The sequence below is a fragment of the Cetorhinus maximus genome, chromosome 20 (genome assembly GCF_964194155.1).
Source record: "Cetorhinus maximus chromosome 20, sCetMax3.hap1.1, whole genome shotgun sequence".
Taxonomy (NCBI): domain Eukaryota; kingdom Metazoa; phylum Chordata; class Chondrichthyes; order Lamniformes; family Cetorhinidae; genus Cetorhinus; species Cetorhinus maximus.
In genome coordinates, this window is record NC_135898.1 from 27,978,961 (window position 1) to 28,001,848 (window position 22,888).

A 22,888-nucleotide genomic window follows, 5' to 3' on the forward strand; every position below is an offset into this window, starting at 1 on the left:
GTCCATGAATTTTCTTAGAAGGGACCGAGATACTTGCTTCAGGGAAGAGGAATATTTAAGAATACAGGGAGTGAGCTGGAGAGTGGGATTAGGTTAGCAACTCTTTGGGATAAGTACTAGGTCAAGTGGCCAGTTTCTCTGCTGTCACCTTGTATGATCCTGTGATTGCATATTCCTCTCTGGGCCTGTCACAAGAGACCTGTCATAAAGGATGCTGTCATCTGTTGCAGACTGACCTTCAGGCACCTACAATCCGGGGCTTTACTGGGAACAATCACATTCAGCTTTTACACTCATGAATGGCTTTTAGCTCAGCATAGTCCATAAGCCATTGGGCCCAACAAGCCTGTGTCTTTTTGGCTGATCTCTACTCTGACTGACCAAGGATTCACTAGATAGATTAGGATAAAGAAGGGCCTGAGCTTAATTTTTAAGCTATTTAAACAGAACCTAATTTTGGTAATGGATTCATTCTAATTAATCAACTGTCTCAGCTAACACAATCATAGCTGTCTTCTATTTATACATCTCTCTGACTCACTGTTCACCCTCCATCTATTATCTTAGTGGGACTCAGGTCAACTGATATGAAAAAATTTGTGATCTTAATTAGCTTAATTTATTTAGAGCTCAAATAATGAGGTAAAATTCCTTCACTTTATAAATCATTGCTATGATGGTACTTAGAATATTCTGTACAGTCCTGGACCCCACAGTACAAAAAGGAGCTAAGGAAAGGCTACAAAAGAGAGTAGTCAGGTGATTGAGGGGTTAGAGAGATTGAATTATAAGGAGCATTGATATAAATTGGGCATGTTCTCACAGGAACAGACAAGGTTGAGAGGTGATAAAATTGCTGTTTTTAGGGTCTAAAGGGACTGGATAATGTCAACCATGACAAACCATTTCCTCTAACTTAGTCTACTGCATTTGTTGCTCCCAATGCGGTCTCCTCTACATTGGAGAGACCAAACGCAAACTGGGCGACTGCTTTGCAGAACACCTGCGTTCTGTCCGCAAGAAAGACCCAAACCTCCCTGTCGCTTGCCATTTTAACACTCCACCCTGCTCTCTTGCCCTAATGTCTGTCCTTGGCTTGCTGCATTGTTCCAGTGAAGCCCAACGCAAACTGGAGGAACAGCACCTCATCTTCCGACTAGGCACGTTACAGCCTTCCGGGCTGAATATTGAATTCAACAACTTTAGATCTTAAACTCCCCTCCCCCCATCCCCACCCCGTTTCCTCCCCCTCCCTTTTGTTTTTTTTTGTTTTGTTCTCAATAATTTATATAGATTTTTCTTTTCCCACCTATTTCCATTATTTTTAAATCTACAACTAATACCTTGTCAATCTTTCCACCCCACCCCCACTAGAGCTGTACCTTGAGTGTCCTACCATCCATTCTTAATTAGCACTTTTCTTAGATAATATCACCACCTTCAACACCTCTTTGATCCTTTTGTCTGTGACATATTTTGATTATCTGCTCCTATCACTGCTTGCTTGTCCCTACAACCACCCCACCCTCAACTTCTCTCCCCCCGCCCCCCACCTTAAACCAGCTTATATTTCACCCCTCTCCTAACTATATACTTCAGTTCTGTTGAAGGGTCATGTGGACTCGAAACGTCAACTCTTTTCTTCTCCACCGATGCTGCCAGACCTGCTGAGTTTTTCCAGGTAATTCTGTTTTTGTTTTATGACAAAGCATTTCAACTTTTCCAGATTAGTTGAACCAGAGGTTGCAGCCTGCACAGGAAGGGAGGTAAATTCATGAATAAGCTGTAAGAACATTGTTTCAGTGAGTGAAAGTTCAGTCTCTGGAAAGGCTCCCTGGGGAGACAGTGGCAGATGATAATGCTGAGTTATTCAAATTAAATTAGATAGGCTCCTTTTGGGATATAGTATGTGAGTAATTTGAGACACGACAAGGTGAGTGTAACATGCTTGGGAGGAACAGGTAACTTTGGACCGATGGTTCCCAAAGCTCTCCAAAGTTCATCTCTTGCCTGAGTGCTCTGTAGAATAATCAGTAGAGATTGATTTCAATGATTAGTCAACTATTCCACTAATGTCTTATCATGTGACTACCAGGAAGGCAAACCCTCTCAGGTGGATGTAAAAGATCCAATGGTGCTATTTTGAAGAAGAGCAGGGAAGTTCTCCCTGGTATCGTGGCCAATATTTATCCCTTAATCACAACTGATAACCTAGTTTTTGCTGTTTGTGGGAACTTGCTGTGTGCAAATTCATTTCTGCGTTTCCTACAGAGACTGCACTTCATAAAGATATTTTGGGACGTTGAGGTCATGTAAGGTGCTATATAAATGTAAGTCTTTTTCTTTTTACTTTCCTCATTGTGGTGAGGCAATTGGTCTCTAGCAGCCACCCCCACACAACCTGATAAGATTGGAATCTATGGGTTGGGGAATTCTGATGCAAACCATGAAGCACACTAGGGGCCTTAAAGGCACATTATCATTACGGAAAATCAGGATACCTCTTCCAGTTTCTTTAATCTTGGGAAAAGATGAATTGCATGTAATTTTGTCATAATTGGACCTTAAAAAAGGTGGAGAAGGATGATTTTTTAATATAGTTCATGTCAGTGCTGTTTATCATTAAAGTAGGAAAATGTTTTTTCAGGAATGTGGTGTCTTTTTAGTTTATAGATATGTAGTAAATAATTGTTCACATTTTAAATGAGCAGGTGTGCACTGTATGCTGAAAGACCACCCCTGCCCCCTCAGCCTCAATGATGTTCTCATTTAGCTTATTGTCTCAGATTCACATTGCTCAGTTACTTCTAATTATGCAGCTGGGTTTGAGAGAGTGATTTTAATAAACCTATTTTACTGTTTTAAGTCAAATTCTAACAGCTTAGACATAACTAGATGTAAATGGAAAATACTTAAAGTGCTGACTCACTACACTGTTACTCCTGTGAAAGAGATTTGAAGGAAAGTGTTTGAGTTCAGCAGTGTTTGCTTTCCTTTATTCACAGACAACCGATGTGATTAAAAATACTGCTGTCATAGCTTCTTGAAGTGGCTGTCAAATTAATAACAGGAACCCTCATCGTTTGCACAGTTACATATATGGGCAATGTTGGCAGGTTCAGCTGAATGCTGACTTGTGTGCTAATCAAGGTTTCCTGCAGTGTTTTGTCCTACTTTTGAGCAAGGTCACCTTTTTGGAAAAAAGGCCTCTATGTCTCTTAAAGACTGCGATCACTGAGGAAAGCAGCAGGTTAGCGAGAACATCCTTCAGTTTGACTCGTTTCAAAATCATGAAGAATTTAAGAGTTATAAGTGGTCAACTATCACCCCTATACTTACTGATCTATCTACATTGGTTCCTGATCTGACAAAGTCGTGACTTTAAAATTCTCATTCTTGTTTTCTAATTCCCCCCCCTCCCCCCCCCACCCCGATGCCCTCACCCCATCCTATCACTGTAATCTCCTCTGGCCTCACAAATCTCCAAGATATCTGTGCTATTCTGATTCTGGCCTCTTGAGGATCCCAGGTTAATTGCTCTGCTATTGGTGAATGTGCCTTCAGCCGCCTAGGCCCTAAGTTCTGGAATATCCTCCCTACACCTTTCTGCCTATCTACATCTCTCTTCACCTTTAAAACCACTTCTTTCCTACATCTTTGATCAAGCTTTTGGGCATCTGATCTAATTTCCCCTTTTCTGATTCTGTGTCATACTTCATTTTACAATGGTCCTGTGAAGTGCCTTGTGATGGTTTATTGCATTAAAGGCATTACATAACTAAAAGCTATTGTTGTAGTAAATAAGGAGCAAGTGTTTTCAGTGTTAGGAGGACACTAGCATGGACTGATTGGGCTGAATGGCCTGTTTCTGCGCTGTAAATCCTATGTATTCCTATGTAGACTGGTAAAAGAATTAGAGCTAACATGAAAAATCATACTGACTGTACTTCTTTATTTATCCTCTCCTTTTTTTCCAACAAAATCCTATTAGAATTCAAAGGTGAGATGAGAATTTTTTATGTAGCAAGCTGTTAAGAACTGGACCTGATAGGATGGTGACATGGATTCAGTAGTAACTTTTAAAAAGGAATTGGATAAATACTTGAAAAGAAACATTTGTAGGGCTCTGGGGAAAGAGCAGGCAAATGGAATTAATATATACCAAGAAAAGCAGGGTCCTAACACTGCCACCTAGGCAACCCTACTATAAACCCCTCTACAGTCCGACAAACAACCATTCAACACTATTCTTTGATTCCTGTCATTCAGCCAATTTTATATTCATGCTGGTACTGTCCCTATTTTTTCCATAGGCTTTAACTTTGCTGACAAGCCTATTATATGCCACCTTTTGGAAGTCCATGTACACTACATCATCCACATTGCCCTCATCAACCCTCTCTGTACCTCATCAAAAAACTCAAGCAAGCTCATTGAGTACTATTTGCCTTCACAAATCTGTCCTGGCTTTCCTTAATTAATCCACATTTACCCAAGTAACTGTTAATTTTGTCTCAAATTATCATTCCTAAAGGCTTAGAAATTTACAATCCTTGAAAGAATTACTGAAATTGAATGTGAAATGCAGCTATTTTATGAGCACCCAGGATGCAGTAAGTTTAGAGAAAACAGGATGAGGCTTTTGTTGGGTATGATATTCATCAGTATTTCATAGGAACATGAGTAGGCCATTCAGCCCGTCAAATATGTCCTGTCACTCAAAGAGAACATGGCTGATCTGTGACCATATATCATATATCCACGTATCAACCTTTGGCCCATATTCCTTAATATCTTTGGATAACAAAAATCTCATCAATCTCAGATTTAAAATTAGCAATTGATCTAACTTTAATTACTATTTGGAGAAGAGTTCCAAACTTCTGCCAGCCTTTGTATTTCCTTCTGATGCATTCAGCTTACTAAATTTGATATATTCAGAAAATATAATCCTGGATACAGTTTTGGTTCTGCTGGCACAGGTATTGTGTCCTTCCTTTTACCGGAATTGCAAATCTGAATATGTTCCTTCTGGATTTACTCTTAACTGATTCATCTTAAAAAGTTCAGCAGATAGCCATCCAACTAAAGAGCTCTTCTTTTTGATATTTACTACAGAGAAAGGAGACTTTGTCGCTCTGGATTTGGGAGGCTCCAGTTTTCGCATTCTACGTGTAAAAGTGTCTCATGAACGACAGCAGAAGGTGGAGATGGAATCCCAGATCTACCCTACGCCGGAGGATATCATGCACGGCAGTGGTGCGCGGGTATGGGTTATTTCATTCACATTTATAAATTTAAATTATTTGAAAAGTTACTTTCAGTAAGGGAGAACCGCATCACAAATAAACTATCTTCAATCATAGAATTTCACAGCCAAATGGAAGTAATTTGCCCATCTTTGAAAAAACTATCTAATTTGTTCCCTTCCTTTGTCTAATTAAATGCATAGCCATTCACTCCCACACAATTGAGATTAGGGTAAAAAACAAATTTCATGCGTGCCATTGATGTGGCTACATGTAAAATGTGTTAATGACAAAAATAGCAAGGGGAAGATTTAATAGAGATTTTAAAAATTGTGATGGAATAAATAGGGAGTCACTTGATGGGGGCAGGAGGGTTATCAGATTAAGATTCTGTTAAAAGATAGAGATTAAGAGAAATTTTTTATGTATTGGGTTGTTCAAGCTTTGAATGCTTTGCCACAGGGAGTAGTTGAAGCAGAAACCATTGCATCTTTTTAAGGGAAAGGTGGATAAATGTTTGAAGTAAAGAAAGATAAAGGATATCAGAAGAGATTGGGATCAGTTGTGAATTGTTCTGCCATTGTGAAACCAGTTTGCAATCGTCCACTCTGTCTGTTTCCCACCGCCAGACATTGGGAACGTCATTGTAATATATCTGAATATCATTATAAGCCCTGCTTACTGGAATCATCCCCCCACGCTGGATCATCCAGGCCCCACACTGTCATGTTTCACAACAGCATTTAAAAGGCGTGCACCTGGCGAGCTGAACCTCGAGGGGAACTCGGAGGTGAGTGCACAGTAATGTTGTGCAGGGCTTACACATTTCATCGCCCGGATCTGACTTCTGTACACTGCTGCAGAGTGTCTAGTTAAGGTTAACGGGCCCCTTCGCTTTGGGAGGGGAGTGCGTCAGGGCTGCCTCCTGTCTGGCCAATTGTATTCTATCTGCGAGGAGCCTTCCTGCGCCTCTTGCGGAGGAGGTTGTCAGGATTGGTTCTGGTCCTCTCGGCTTATGCCGATGACATGCTCATGTTCACCAACCCGGCTGACCTGCGGAGGATGCGCGAGTGCCAGGAGGTTTACTCTGCTGCGTCCTCTGCTGGGATCAACTGGGACAAATGTTCTGGACTCCTGGTCGGTCCGTGGCAGATGGATCTCCTACCCAAGGAGCTCAGGCCCTTCACCTGGAGCAGGACCAGCCTCCTCTACCTGGGGGTCCATCTCTGCCCTGCTGAGGAATCCTGGCCGGCAAAAAGTCACCACTCGCCTGCAGTTCTGGACAGGACTGCTCCGAGTGCTGTCTTACCGGGGTTGAGTGCTGGTGATAAACAAGCTGATTGCCGCCATGCTGTGGTACCGGCTGGTCACTTTGACCCCTCCCCCAGACTTCGTCACAAAAATCCAGAGAATGCTCGTCGACTTCTCCTGGGACAAAAGGTTGCACTGGGTCGCTGCTGAGGTTCTGAGTCTCCCGCTTAGGGAGGGTGGTCAGGCCTGGGTGCCAGGCCCTGCAACGATACCTTTACGTTGAGCCCCCTCCGAGATGGTGTGCCCTGGTGACTTATTTCTTCCGCCAGGTGCACGGCCTGAATTATGACGTGCAGCTCCTGTTTGTAGACCTGAGGGGCCTTCGTGGCTCCTTGCAGGCGTTGCCCGTCTTTTACCAGAACCTGATCAAAGTCTGGAACATGGTCGCCTCGCGATGCAGCTCTCCGCCGTCAGGAGTAGCGGCTATCCTGTTCAGGAATCTGCCTCTCCGCCACTTTTGGTGGCTGGCAGAGAGGAGGGCTGTGGCTGCCGGGGTGACCAGGATCTGGGTGGTGGAGGATTGGGCTGGATACTCCCACTGGAGTTGGCGCATCGCGCGTCGGTGGACGTCCGGCTCGCGGCCAATGTCATCCATGACCTTAGGCTGGTCGTGCTCGGCCCCAATGTCATACGTGGTCTCGAGGATGCTCAGGTGTGCAGTGGTCTTCCATCCCTGTTCGGACAGAATTCCAATTTGACCGCAAGCCCCAAACTCTCCCTTGGGAGCCGGAGCTCCGCAACCTGAGTAGTCTTGCGGAAATGCTCATTAGCAAGGCGCGGAGGGGTTTCCTTTATGGGCTGCTGCTGCATACGGGAGTCCCCCCCCCATTCCATCAGGGACCTGGGGTGGAGGGTGTTGCATGCAGCAATCCCATAAAATTGTAGCATGTGTCAGTTCACGGGCTCCCAAGATACCTGCCCCTTTTGCGGTCTTGTGGAATCCGTGGACCATGCATGTATAGATGTTATAGGCTGCACTCCCTATTTAGTTATTTGAGAAGCCATATACTATTGTTTGCAATTCAGTCCCACGTTCCTGATCTATGGGCACCCAGTGCGGAGTGGGGTCAGGAGGGAGGAGGACCCCCCTCGTGAACCTGCTCCAGGGCCTGGCCAAGTTGACCATTATCAGGTCCAGGCAGCAGGCAATCAAGGGGGTCAACCGGCCCAACTGTCTGCCCCTCATCTGTGGCTACGTAAGTGGCTGGGTGTCCATGGAGAGGGAACACACGGTGTCCGCTGGCACAGTTGAGGCCTTCCGTGCTCGGGCACTGCGGGGACTGGGGTGCTTTATTGACCTCTTTAATCACATTTTGATTTGACGTTGTAAGTTTCCTTTGTGAATTGTTTTTCTTTTGCAGTATCCCTTTAAGGGGCTGCCTTTTACTTTGTCCCTGATTTTGTTAATTTAATTTATTTGTTTGTAGCAAAAAGAGTTACATCTTCTTAACCTTCCTAACCCTGCCGCTACGTCTTGGTGCTCCTCGGAAATCCACAGCGGAGTTGGAGGCAGCCTGCTGACTGCTACGCCCTGTCTGTGATGACATTGGCGGGCATCCTCTGGAGGGCCAAGACTTGGGAGGACTCGGCCTGTTTTCAGGGCCCTGCTGTGTGGCACCCTCCTCGGCCTGTGGAGCTGGATTTGCTGGGGTCACATGAAGAGGGGAGTCAGATGGGCCAGACTGGGTGGATGGCCCTGGAGGGTGCACCTGCCGATCCTCCTCTCTATGGGTGCCCAAGAGCCCCTGGCTGACTCCTTGAGGAGAAGGAGAAGCCGGAGTGAGATCGGGCTGCCCCACACCCCTCTCGGGTTGACACTGTTGGAAGCCAACTATGGTGTCAGTGATGGAGTTCAGCCCGTGCAGCGGTGCAGGACCTATATCCTGGACCAAGGTCTCCATAGCGCCTGCCATCCTACCAGTTTTGCCCCCAGTGCATTGGCATGCCAGCGCTATCACCTCAGATTGAAGGTAGATGGACTCCTTTGCAATCTGAGGAGTGCAGCGGACATCCCTTCCTGATGTTCCCGAGCTTGCCTTTGTAGCTCCAGCAACTGTAACATGACCGAGTCCAGAGGCTCGTCATCTGTCTCAGGCTCAGCAGATTGTGATCCTGAGGCTACTCTAAAGCTAGGTCCCGCCGAGGTGTGTGTTGCTGCGCTGGTGGAGAGTGTGGGGTGAACGCTGTGACACATCGTCAATGAGGGTATCATCAGGTTCTTCTCGAGGTGTCTTTGGGGCTTCAGACGAGGCCCTGGCTTGTGGACCTCCTCGGCTGTTTCCCAGATGTGCCTGCGAGAGCAAGGAGAGATAATTAGTGCATGGCAGGGGACTGCGGAACAGGGGAACTCACTCACAGCATGGTTGTCTGATGGATGTTGCACTGCTGGATTCTCACTTTATTGAGCATTGCTGACCTCACCGTCAGCCCAGGAACGGTCCAGATCCTCGCCAGCCAGCTGGATGACTCTACTTTCAAAGTCTGCGAGGACCTTGATGTTCCTCCACCAGTCTGAGACCTCTCCCTGTTGTTGTGTGCCAGCTTGTCCTGCATGAATAGAGATGGAGAGAGTGTAAGCAGGATACCTGTCGGGCCAGATATTAAGTATGCCTGTCCTGTGTGGGTGGTGAGTGATCCCACAGACGGGATGAGGACAATGAAGGTGAGTTTGAGTGATTGAATGGTGATGTCCCTTGAACAGAACGGAGGATACCATTCTTCCTCTTTCAGTACTGGGTGGCTGTCCTCTTTTGCAGAGTGTTGGCACTGACCACCACTGCCACCACCTCCCAAGCCGGATTTGTAACCTTGCTTGCTGGCCTTTGCCCAGAGTGGGGTAGAGGACATGGCGGTGGGCTTCCACTGCATCCAGTAGGCACTTGAGGACTAAATCTGGGAGCAGCATGTTATCTCCCTTTGACAGGCATCAGTTCATAGCAGCTCCCCATCTCTTGAAGAGTGCTAGCTCTGTGCAGAGGCAGCTTTTAAATATGGCGCCCCTTTACTGAAGGCCTGAGGTGACGGTGGGGTGGGCGAATCAGAGGGTGCCCCGCCAGCTACCCAGCGTGTTTCCCGGGAATGCTGAATGAGGCAGGAATGAGACGATACGGCATGAAAACCTGCCATTTCACTGGCGGGTAAAACCCCGGGTGTGTATGAGAGAGTGTCCCTTGAACAGGCAGTGAATGAGATCCCTGTGGGTGTGTGATGGGTGTGTGATTGTGTGAGCTGAGAGCGATGAGAAGAGTGACAATTAGCCTGGCGGAACAGAGGAGACCATTCATCGTCTTCCGGCACTGTGTGGCTGTCCTCTCTTGTAGGGTGTTGGCACTGACCACCGCCGCCATCACCTCTCATGCAGGATTGGTGATCTTGCTTGCTGGCTTTTGCCCAGAGCGGGGATAGTGCAAATCTGGGACGATTCCACCCCATGCCTCCCTACTGCAAACACCTATAGTAACAGTAACTTAATTGGCTGCAAGAAAGCTGACAGGGAGAAGCCTGTAAACAAAACCCTTGTGCTAATGATATCAAATTCACCCAAAAGCTTTCTGGTGAGGTCTTTTGATTGGATGTCCCTGTCAGCTGGGTGACTGGTGACATGGGTAAAACAGCTGTCACCAGCAGGACTCGGCTCTGGGCCATGGGTTATACCTCAGGCAGGAAGGCAGATCTTTCAGTCTGGACTGAATAGAATCATGGAAGATCCCAGTCTGATTGATTACATCCGTGTCCTTCTATTAGAAGCAGGTCTGTAAGAAAGATGCAATGTAAATGAAAACAGAATTACCTGGAAAAACTCAGCAGGTCTGGCAGCATCGGTGGAGAAGAAAAGAGTTGACGTTTTGAGACTCCGCCGATGCTGCCAGACCTGTTGAGTTTTTCCAGGTAATTCTGTTTTTGTTTTGGATTTCCAGCATCCGCAGTAGTTTTTTGTTTTTATGCAATGTAAATGGTTCAGCTCACTGTTTCTAAAAATGCAAAATGTGTAAATTTCTGTATTTTTAAAGACAGAGATAAAGGAAGTACATGCTAATGAGTGATTCTCTGTTTACATAACAACATTGTTTCCCAAACCCTCACTGATTGCACCATGGATGCCAGCAGTCCAGAATTTGTTATCTAAATAATCATTCTTTGTCTGTGACTCAGGTCAGTTGACCATGAAGGACATCACAACATACACCTGCATGTGAGGAGTATCAAGATCCAGAACTCTTACTATTTTCTGCTTCCTAACTCTGGCGTACAGAGTCCAGCTGTGCTGCTTTAACTGCTCCACACTAAAGCATGGCTAATTTAGTACAGGCTTGGGAGTGAACCTGAACCTCCTGAATTTTAATAAAAGTGAAGACATTAGCCATGGCAACAACCAGGTAGATCAGTTGTTTCATCCTGCACAACAGCTGGAACCCCCCTTCACCCTTACTTAACAGCTGGAACCCCTGCCCCCCTGCACTGTTCAACAGCTGGAACCCCTGCACCCCCCGCGCTGTTCAACAGCTGGAACTCCCTGCCCTCTCCCTGTTCAACAGCTGGAACTCCCTGCCCACCTGCCCTGTTCAACGTCTGGAATTCCCTGCCCCTCACCTTGTTCAACATTTAGAACCCCTGCCCCCTTCCCTGATCAACATCTGGAACTCCCTGCCCCTCACCCTGTTCAACATATGGAACCTATGCCACTCACTCTATTCAACATCTGGAACTCATTGCAGCTCACCCTGTTTAACAGCTGGAACTCCTTGCACCCTGCCCTGTTCAACAACTGGAACTCCTGCTCTGTTCAACACCTGGAAACCCTACCGCCTGTTCAACACCTGGAACTCCATGCCCCTCACCCTGTTCAACATCTGGAACCTATGCCACTCACCCTATTCAACATCTGGAACTCCCTGCAGCTCACCCTGTTCAACATCTGGAACTCCCTGCCCCTCACCCTGTTCTACATCTGGAACTCCCTGCCCCTCACCCTGTTCAACATCTAGAACCCCTGCCCACTCCCTGTTCAACATCTGGAACCTTCGGCCCCTCACCATGTTCAACATCTGGAACTCCCTGCCCCTCACCCTGTTCAACAACTGGAACTCCCTGCCCCTCACCCTGTTCAACATCTGGAACTCCCTGCCCCTCACCCTGTTCGACATCTGGAAGTCCCTGCCCCTCACCCTGTTTGACATCTGGAACTCCACGCTACCCGCCCTGTTCAACATCTGGAACCACTGCCCCTACCCTGTTCAACATCTGGAACCTCTGCCCCTCACCCTTTTTTTACAGCTGGAACTTCCTGCCCCACACCATGTTTAACAGCTGGAACTCCCTGCACCCCACCCTGTTCAACATCTGGAACTCACTGCCCCCAATCTGTTCAACATCTGGAACTCCCTGCCCACCGTCAACATCTGGAACTCCCTACCCCTCACCCTGTTCAACATCTGGAGCTCCCTGCCCCTCATCCTGTTCTACATCTGGAACTCCCTGCCCCTCATCCTGTTCTACATCTGGAACTCCCTGCACCCCACCCTGTCCAACATCTGGAACCCCTGCCCCCTCACCCTATTTAACAGCTGGAACTCCCTTCCCCTCACCCTGTTCAACATCTGGAACTCCCTGCTCCCCCTCCCTGTTCAACAGCTGGAACTCCCTGCCCCCGCCCTGTTCAGCTGGATCTCCCTGCACCTCGCCCTGTTCAATATCTGGAACTCCTGCCCCCTTACCCTATTTAACAGCTGGAACTCCCTGCCCCTCACCCTGTTCAACAACTGGAACTCCCTGCCCCTCACCCTGTTCAACAACTGGAACTCCCTGCCCCTCACCCTGTTCAACATCTGGAACTCCCTGCTCCCCCGCCCTGTTCAACAGCTGGAACTCCCTGCTTCCCCGCCCTGTTCACCATTGGAACTCCCTGCCCTTCACCCTGTTTAACAGCTGGAACTCCCTGGCCTCTCACCCTGTTCAACAGCTGGAACTCCCTGCCCAACATCTGGAACTCCATGCCCTGTTCAACATCTTGATCGCCCTGCCCCTCACTCTGTTCAACATCTGGAACCCCCTGCCCTGCTCAACAACTGGAACTCCCTTCCCCTGCCCTGTTCAGCTGGATCTCCCTGCACCCCACCCTGTTCAACATTTGGAACTCCCTGCCCATCACCCTGTGCAACATCTGGAACTCCCTGCCCCTCACCCTGTGCAACATCTGGAACTCCCTGCCCCTCACCCTGTTCAAAATCTGCTACTCCCTGCCCCTCACCCTGTTTGACATCTGGAACTCCCCACTACCCGCCCTGTACAACATCTGGAACCACTGCCCCCGCCCTGTTCAACACCTGGAACCTCTGCCCCTCACCCCCTTTTACAACTGGAACTCCCTGCCCCTCACCCAGTCCAACATCTGGAACTCCCTGTCCCTCACCCTGTTCAACATCTTGAACCCCTGCCCCACCCCTGTTCAACATCTGGATCCTCTGCCCCTCACCCTAGTCAACATCTGGAACTCCCTGTCCCTCACCCTGTTCAACATCTGGATCCTCTGCCCCTCACCCTAGTCAACATCTGGAACTCCCTGTCCCTCACCCTGTTCAACAACTGGAACTCCCTGCCCCTCACCCTGTTCAACATCTGGAACTCCCTGCCCCTCACCCTGTTCAACATCTGGAACTCCCTGCCCCTCACCCTGTTCAGCATCTGGAACTTCCTGCCCCTCGCCCTGTTCAACATCTGGAACTCCCTGCCCTGTTCAATATCTGGAACTCCCTGCCCCCCCATTCAACATCTGGAACTCCTGCCCCCCCTCCCTGTTCAACATATGGAATCCCTGCCCCTCACCCTGTTTAACATCTAGAGCCCCATGGCCTTCTCCTTTTGAACAGCTGGAACATCCAATCCCTTGCTTACAAGCTGCTCAACCTGCACAACAGCTGGAACTCCCCCCCGCCCCCACCCCCCACTCCCCCTTTGGCCAATTCCTGTTTGTACTGTGGAAACACTTCTCCACAGAACTTTCTCAGTGATTCACGAAATTAATAGGAAAAGGTCCTTTTGAAAAATTTAAAATAACTTTATTGCCCTGATTTTGCGGTCGGTGGCTGTTGATCACGCTGACAGCTGCCCAGGGTTTTTACAAGCTTTGAGCGCCTAATCCAGTGCAGTACTCTCTACAGGGGATCTGTGGCATGTGTGATCAGAGCAAGCAACAACGTGTCCCTTCAGCCAATCAGATTGAAAAATCCTTACTGTGTCACACAGGATGTCATTTTAACACCCGGCCCAAAAAAAATGGGTTGGGCTCTGGTGAGGTGGAGGAGTTTTTAAAATCTCACCTCTAGGCTTACTGGAGGCAAGACGGGGTCGGGCAATCAACCCACTTCCAGATGTGTTGGCTATTTAAATATAATGGGGCTGTCTTTCAGGTTTGACCTTGGTCAGACTGGTAAAGGGAGGTGAGGACATCTTCAGGCAAGTGTCTTTACAGCATTGCTTATGGGCCAAGAGGAGCATGAGTGCTTCCCAACTTTCACTCCACCCTCCCCCCCCCCAAACTCCGCTCTCGGTCCCCAAGCTTACCACTTTCCCTGTCCTTGGATACACCCAATCCAAGGACCACTCTCTCTCTTCCCCATTCCCCCAAATCTGAATCCAGCCCTCACTCCCACTAATGCAGGAGCAGGCTCACTATTTGCTCATGGCCCCTCCTCCAGAGCATTCCCCACTTGAAGAAGAACCAAGCCTGTCACTGGCTGGCTTCCAGGCAGAGATTCTATTTGCAGGCCTGATCAAAACTTCCCTCCTGCACTTACAATACCCACTGCAGTTAATATGGGGCTGTTAGAGCTCGGATAGCCATGTAGTGAAGGAAAGAGCTTTGTCTTTACACACTTACAAGCTTCTTTTTAGAAAGACATACATATGTACACCTCCGACCAACAACCAACTTTCATTCCGGTCCTATATATCCAGGCGAATCCCCAGTTAATACCCAACACCCGAATACAATTAAGCACCCGGGCTCCTTTGACAGCACCTTTCAAACCACGACCTCTACTACCCAGAAGGACAAAGGCAGCAGACGCATGGGAACACCACCACTTATAAGCTTTCCTCTAAACCACACACCATCCTGACTTCGAATTATATCGCCATTCCTTCACTGTCACTGGATCAAAATCCAAGAACCCCCTTCCTAACAGCACTGTGGGTGTACTACATGGACTGCACCAGTTCAAGAAGATGGTTCTCCAAGGCAATTAGGGACGGGCAATAAACGCTGGCCTAGACAGCAATGCATACATCCTGTGAAAGAATTTTAAAAATGATATACAATTAACTAGGGCTACAGAGTCTAAACCAGGAATTATAAATTGGATTTAATCATCCATAGTAAACAAAATAAAGATTGAGAAAGAAAGATGAGGTTGAGAGAGTTAAAAGAAACAGACAGAAAAAGTTAAATATAACCATTTTCTTTTAACGTCCCCAATACTAATTACATTATCAAGGAATGAGACTCCATGCTTAAATCTTACAAGTATTTTACACTATGACTTATCATGTTATAAAAATTTACTTACACCAGAATGCACTAGTTCTAACTTCTGTGGAGTGTTTTCAAGAGGAGTTAGTCTGTTAGTATCACAACCTCACACCCCATATATTGATTTCAATCGTGAATCTATTAGAAAGCTACTGTTATATAGCACTGCCTGTGGAGGAGTAGAGTAACTTGGACAACAATATAGGACCTACAGAAGATTATGTCAGATTTTTCAGAGCACCATTACCCTCATTGCTATTCTCAGTGCAAAATTCAAGCCATTATGTAATGATATGAGAAAAAACCTTTTCATGCAGTGAGTGGCTAGGATCTGGAATGCACTGTCTGAGAGTGTGGTGAAGGCAGGTTCAATCAAGGCTTTCAAAAGGGAACTAGACTGTTATTTGAAGAGGAAGAATGTCCAAGGTTATGGGGAGAAGGCAGGAGAATGGCACTAAGTGAATTGTTCATTCAGAGAGCCTGTGCAGACATGATGGGCCGAATGGCCTCTTTCAGCACTGTAACAACTCTGTGAATCTGAGTTTTTCAAGATGCTCTTTGTTTATCAGTTAGCTATGTTTTATTTCATTTGCTTTTAAAAATTTAAATTCTTTGAAAAATTACTTGAATTTATAACTAGATGCTGGAAACAGGAGAAATGCCCAGCAAATAAGCCTACATATTTAGGGAAAATTTATAATCGCTTTATCTTCGATTCTGACAACTACTCTCATGCAATTTTGGCACATCAACCACTTTATACATTCTACTATCTTTTTAAATTATTCTAAAATACTGCTATATTGAACTGCTATATTAACTTCAACTATGTCACCAAAAAGCATATAGTGTGCAAGATAACAAAAAAATTGATGTCATAATCAATAAATATTAAGAATGATTTTCTAACCTCGTATTTTGTTTCCTCTTCTGCCTTGCAGCTTTTTGACCATGTTGCTGAATGCCTGGGAGATTTCATTGAGAGACAGGAAATAAAGGATAAAAAGCTTCCACTTGGCTTCACTTTTTCCTTTCCCTGCAGACAAAGCAAACTGGATGAGGTGAGTGTGAGTGGTCAAAGGCAAGGAGGGAACGTTATTTAGCAAAGTACAATGTTCAAAATCGAATGTAAAGTTGTAACATTTAAGGTGAATAATCAGAATCACTAGCTACTTAGACTGTTGTGATAATGGGAATTGGAAGCTGGGTGGTCAGCCTGAAAAGCACTGGAATGTTTAAGTCCAAAGGCATGGATGAAGGTTTCTGCAGCAGCTGAGCTGACTTTCAAAGGCATTTTGACATAACGTACCACAAAATAAACTATTAACTGGGGAAATGGGTGCCTGGATACAAAATTGACTATGGGCTGGATGTTGTGGGGCCTGCTGGAGCGGGGGCTAGATGGCGAGCGAGCTCGGAGAATTGCACAGGAGGCCATGTGTCGGAACCCCGGCTGCAGGAAAATGGCTCCTGATTACATTGGTGTCAGTAAGGTAAGGAATCGAGAAACTTATCCATTAGTGGTGGGAACCTTGTATTTAAGGACGACTTAGATGAAATTTAAATGTAGTTTTTTGCAATTTAATGCAGCCTACCTGATTAAATGAAACTGACACAAGTCTCCCATGCCTTCATTAGCCTACTCATTAAATGCTGGCAACATGAATGTGGCTTACCTGACTCACTGTAAGCTGTTTTGACTTGCAGGAGGGTGAGTCACATGGAGCTGCACTGTCTTTGGAGAGATTTTCTGTGTGTTTAAACTTAATAATCTTGACACTCTGAGGTTGGAGTCTGAGGCAGGAATTTCTTAAGTCAAAAGTATTGGGTCCAAAAATTAAAGAGGAAGTGCAGAGCCGAGGGACAGAGGGATCTATCATTAAAGTGACATTGCATATCTGAGTCCCTAAGGAGACGACACCTCAGGGCTGCCTTTAAAGGAAGGGAGAGGTTATGGCACAGTGAGAATCATTCACTCTTACTCCTTCATCCTTGAATGCTCAAGGGAATCTCCACCGCCCAGGAACACCATGCTGTACAGGACCCAGTACAGGCAGCCCAGCAGCAGCAACAGAGGAAGCACAATGACAGGAGGCCAGGCAGCAAGGCAGAGGCAGACGCAGGCCCCCGACGCATTCAAGAACCAGGATAACGTACCTGCACATGTTGAAGAGGTAGTCCCTGAAGATACTACGCCTCTCCAGGGAGGTTACAGAACTGTGTGCTCTAATGCAGGACAACATGCATCCATGGTGATACGGTGGGCACCCTATGCCAATAGAATTGAAAGTTAGTGCAGCCCTTAATTTCTGTGTGGCTGGTTCCACCCAGAGATCTACAGGTGACATTTGCAACATCTGACAAGCAGCTACTTGCTGCTGCATTGGGAGGTAACAAATGCAATGTACAAGGTGGCTGGAGATTTCATAAGATTTTGAATGGATGAGGGTAGCCAGGCAATGGGAATCGCAGCCTTGGCCGGCTTTCCACGTGTTCAACATGAAATAGACTGCACCTATGTTGCCATCAAGGCACCATGTGAGCAGCGAGCACCATCTATTAAAGCTCAATGTGCAGTTAATCTGTGACGCAAGAAATGAATCATGCAGGTGTGCGCTTGCTACCCTGGCAACAGCCACGATGCCCATGTGCTTTGGTGCTCGCAGGTGCTGCATCTGTTTGTGCCAAGGCCGACCTGTGTCCACCTGGATCCTAGGTGCCAAGGACTATCCTCTTCACACATGGCTGATGACACCCGTTGGAAACCCTTGCAGTGAGGCAGAAGGGAGGTTCAATGCCAGTCACGACGCATCAAGGGGCATTATAGAGTGAACCACCGGCCTGCTGGTGATGTACTTCAGTTGCTTCAATTGCTGTGGGGATGCTCTCTAGTATGGCCCAATGAAGGTCTCTCAGATAGTCATCATGTGCTGTGCACTGGACAACAATGCCATGCAGAGGGATGACAACATCAGCCTGGAGGAGGTAGAAGACTTATCTAACGTGGAGGATGAGGAAGTATAGAGTGAAATGGATGGTGATCCACAGCAGTGGGCTGCTGCCGATGTCCAAGCCATGGAAGTCGATGCACAAGAGACAAGAGATCACCTCGTATTTCTCCTACCTGAAACGGTAGAGATCATGCCTTGGAAGGGCTCCTCCATCACCTGTGCATGTCTGCTCTAAGATGAGGCAACTTTACCTCCTGATGATAAGACTACAAGTAACTGACTTTGTAACACCCTCCTTTCCAAAAACACACAAATTGTGGACAGTAAAGGGATGGGAACAGGGGTTTCAGTTCTCTCTCTTCCCTACCCATAACAGAATTGTGGGCTCGTCAAGGCTCTGAACCAAATGGATAAAACATACTGAGTCTGACATTGAAAGAATAAACTGGAAGCAAAAAGGGGAAAAGTTCAATAGCTGAAATTGTTTCTTTAAGAAAAGAGGACTACAGCAACAGACTGTGCATTTATTAACGCTTGAAAATAGAATGGCTGCATTTAAAGTGAAATAATTTGGAGAACACGAGGATTTCACTTGACATAAGTTTGCAACCTTAACGATTGAACAGCTTAAAGTAGTAACTATCCAGGTGGAACTTAGTGTGAGGAAAAGGGCAAAAAGACCCAAGGTGATAAAAGTGCTGTCTGAGTATTTTTCCCTCACCTGGAACTGGAACAGGCAGAAAATGTAGAACCTGAAACAGAGCAGGTTACCCTAGTGGAAATTTGCCTAGAAAAGCAGAGAGTAGACTTACAATTTCAGGCAAGAAAAGAGGAACAGGAAGGGCAGAAGGAAAGGGAGGAAAGAGAATTCTGAATGAGAGAGAGAAGCTCCCAGATGGAAAAGCTTGAGTCGGAATTGAAGCACAAAAAGGACAGTGAAATGAGACAGTTTGGCTTGGCTAGGGAAAAATTGTCTTTACGTAGTGGAGAAGCTGCTGGAATTCAAATGACCCTGGTTCAGAGACAAGCTTTGATTTCTTAAAGTATTCCCGGTCAGTATTGAGATTTGAAGAAGATGACATTGAAACCTTCTTCATATCCGTTGAGAAGCTTGCAGATAAGTTAAAGTGACATGCAGAGATTTGGACTCTCCTAATGCAGGGTAAAGCTCGTGAGGTCCCCGTTGTTTCCCCTGCAAACTATGAACCAATGAAAAATGTTATCCTGAATGCTTATGAGTTAGTGCCAGACACACATTGCCAGAAATCTCAGTAGTCTCGCCAAAAGCTCACTCAAACCTTTCTCAAATTCGAAATAATTAAATAATTCACATTCGACTGGTGGACAAGAGTGCTCAAAATTGACCACGCTTATGAGAGATAAAGAGAGGTAACCTGTTAGAGGAGTTCACTACAGCCTTAAAACTTATATAGAGGAACAAATGAGTTTCAAAAGCCAGAGAAGCAGCCATCAGAGCAGACAACTATGAATTAAACCACAAACCTCTAGCTCAAAATAAACTTGGATCTGGTAACTCTTTCAAGCTAAGGAGAGAAAGGATGGATGTGGATGAAACAGAAACAGGTTCGAGAGAAAAGGAGAGTAGGGGAAAAAAAAAAAGATCAGTCTCCAACTTTTAAAGGAAGGAACCTGGATGGTAAATCAGCAGGGACACGCTCAGCTTGTTTCCAGTATGGAAAGCCTGGACAGATTAAGGAGAATTCTTGACTCCTTTCATAGGAGGCTAAAGGAAAGCCAGAAGAATTCAAAGGGGCCAGGATAGACCCCACTGTTATGACACAGCGGTTGTTAAAGGCTGAGTTGTTTAAATCCCAGAGGGAAACTTGAACAGCTTCAAAACCTCTATTTTCAATTGGTATGTTTGAGATGCAGCTCTGAATTCAGGAATAAAACCACCAAGCCTCAAGAGGGTTTTTGTATAAACTAAATTAAATATTTATTAATTTAACAAGAAATTAAACACATACACATGCCTACAAATTACTACCATAATAACTTTTAAAGATATCCCCAAATTAATCACTCCCAGGTAAATCTTCACCAAGGCAACAATAACCCATGGCTTTAAACAGACACCAGGCAAAGCACATTTGACCTTGTGAATTCAAAATGAGGTTCCTTGCAATTTGGTTCCTTTGCAGACATAGTTGAAGGCTTACAGGCTGGTTAGATCTTAAATGCCTCTGACTGATACACACAAACTTCTTTGTATTTAAACCTAGCCGTCCCTTTGAATGTGACTTCTCATTGTATCACTAGGCCTTTGAACCCCACCTCTTCTACCAACAAAACCTCTTTCATAGCACCAATTTTATTAGTAAACTGAAAAAATAAACACATTGTTTTGCTTCTTCTAGCTAGGTGCAAGATTTCACCCCCAGTCTTTGAATGGTTTATTCAACAAATGCAAATGAACACTTTACCTTAACTTCCTTACTGTTTAACATCTCAAAACCACTATACATCAAAGCACCCAGACTATCTGGCTTTAATCCAATTAAAACACACACAGACTAAAACTCTTTTAAAAATAATTTCCAATAACATTATATACATTAATATCACTTCATGACGCCCATAGAATTTAAAGGGATCAGATTAGAGCCTGCAGAATTTAAAGTGGCCAAGACAAGATCAAAAAGATGAAAGGCACTGGGATGAAAGCAGCAGAGGTTGAACAAAATGCATCAGAGGTGTGGTTGGCAGAGACCTTCATCCAAGGTTTGAATAGAGTTCTCAAACAAGGAAGCAGAGAGTGGGGGAGATACCTCACCTATTTGAAGTGCCACTGAGGAGTGTTGCAGAAGCTGGACACCTAACCTGTGGGTTGTAGTGTTGCAGAGGACATGGGCATATTGAGGGAAAGCCTATCCCTGAAGTAAAGGAGAAAGGGAAGATGATATGCTCTGAGACGAACAGCATTTTTGAAAACCACAAGGAAAATACAAGTGCAGCCATTGCCCACTAAAGGATCAAAGGATCATTGTTCAAAATTCAAATCTAACTAAATCCAGCAATTTGGCTTCAGAACCCACTGAAGACAAGGTGCAGGAGGAGAATCCAAACAGCTTACAGCGTTCTAAAGCAACCCATTGTCACCCTAGAAATAAGAATCATCAATGGACCAGAATCTGAACTATCTTAACCCATGGGTTGTGGAAGCAACAAATAAGGGGTTAAAGACTTTATAGGCAGTGCAACAGTGCAGTCAGAGAAATTAGTATAAGTTTTTGAACAAAAGAGACATTTCAGCAGCCTCTGAAACTTGATTCTCTCTAGGACTCCAGAGTCAAACTTGAATCTCCACTAACCCTAAAACTCACCAATAGTCATATTTCTGTTGGTGTTAAAATTCCAAAAGCCCTACGAAGAGATGTTAATGAAAATTCAAGCCGGCTAGACAACACGTAATTGGGAATTTTGAAAGGTGAAAGGGATAGGAGGCACTAGGTTCCTGAACAAAAGCCTTCCTAAGACCAGCTCTCAATACTAGAAGAAATTCAACTATAACTGCACCTCATCCAAAAGGATAATGAGAGTCTTAAACTTAAAACAGAAACAAATGGCTGTTCCAGACAAAACAAGCCGTAGAAGTATAAGATTAATGACCAGGATAATTTGGATGGTGGGGTTTCCCATCCCACCATCCAAAGAGTGTGCAGGGAACACATCGCTGCCAGCTTTGCCTGCCCTGCAGCCATTTCACGCTTGAATGAGCATCGCTTGGCTGCAGACAGGACCTCAGCCCCTCACTCGGGAGGAAGTCCTGCCTTATTGAGCTGCCGGCCTCTCTGGTCAGCAGCTGTCTAGTCCCTGCAGCGAAAAAAAACTGCAATGGACCGAAGAGGAACTTCATGAAGACAATGGAGCCTAAGCCCCGGGACAGAACAGAAATGTTATTTTTTGGGGTCTTGGGCGGGGAGGGTAGGAAAAACCTGGAGGGATGGATAGTGGGGAATTGGGGTGTTGGGTGGAGGGAGGTCCAGTGACCACCGGACCTTAAGAGGGCACTATCTAGTTAGAAGGGGGCTTCTGATGGATGCAACCCCCCCCTCACCTCATTCCCACCCAAGGCCTAAATCTGGTCATTTTCAGGCTTCTCCCGCACCTGGGAAATCCTGCTGCCAGCCTAAAGATTGAGACTGTGCTGGAAATGGCCCTTAAGTGGCCAATAATTAGTGTGAAATCGCTGAGTGGTTGGGGTGGGCGGGAACCCAGCGGGAAGCCTTTTCGTCCTATTTCACGCTTCCCCACTGGCAGGGGAGCGTGAAATTCAGGCCAATGTGTGGATGGCAGAATGTGTGTGTGTGTCGAATGTATGTTCATATTTCTCTTGCTTTACTAGAAAAACAATGTACAGAAAACAAACAAGATTCCATTTTATTTTCTGTGCGATGGAGGTGTGTCATGCCCAGTAAAGGCATATCATGATCATAACTTTAAACATGGACAGAAGTATCCTAAGTCTCCAGAAAGTTCAATGACCATTCGTAGAGTGCATCCCTTGAATGAGCATACTAAGACAAAACAATTCGTGGAATCCATAGCTCCTATTGTATGTGGGCTTGCCCAAAACTCAAAATCAAAGGACCTCCAGACTTCCTGTCTCTGAACTCGATACGTAACAAAAAGAGCTATAGAATACAGCGATGTACAGTCACAGAGTTCACCAGCAGGCCTGGAAGTAGTCGGGAATCTGGCGTGTGAAGAATGTGCTACTTGAACCCAGTCATGTGGCAGCAAGCTCATGGAAACGGGTGCCAGTGAGGGCGGCTCAGACGTCAGGAAGTCCACATCACCTGATCCCAATTCAGGAGAAACCATCATAT

At 45.9% G+C, this 22,888-nt stretch overlaps 1 protein-coding gene across 1 annotated transcript in view; it reads left to right on the top strand.

Moving 5' to 3' along the window:
• hk1 (hexokinase 1) overlaps positions 1-22,888 on the top strand; it is a 165,800-nt gene that overhangs the window by 47,332 nt on the left and 95,580 nt on the right. Inside the window, exons 3-4 of the mRNA XM_078565818.1 lie at positions 5,119-5,267; positions 16,029-16,148. Of these exons, the coding sequence (XP_078421944.1) occupies positions 5,119-5,267; positions 16,029-16,148 (269 nt within the window). The remainder of the gene's footprint in view (positions 1-5,118; positions 5,268-16,028; positions 16,149-22,888) is intronic.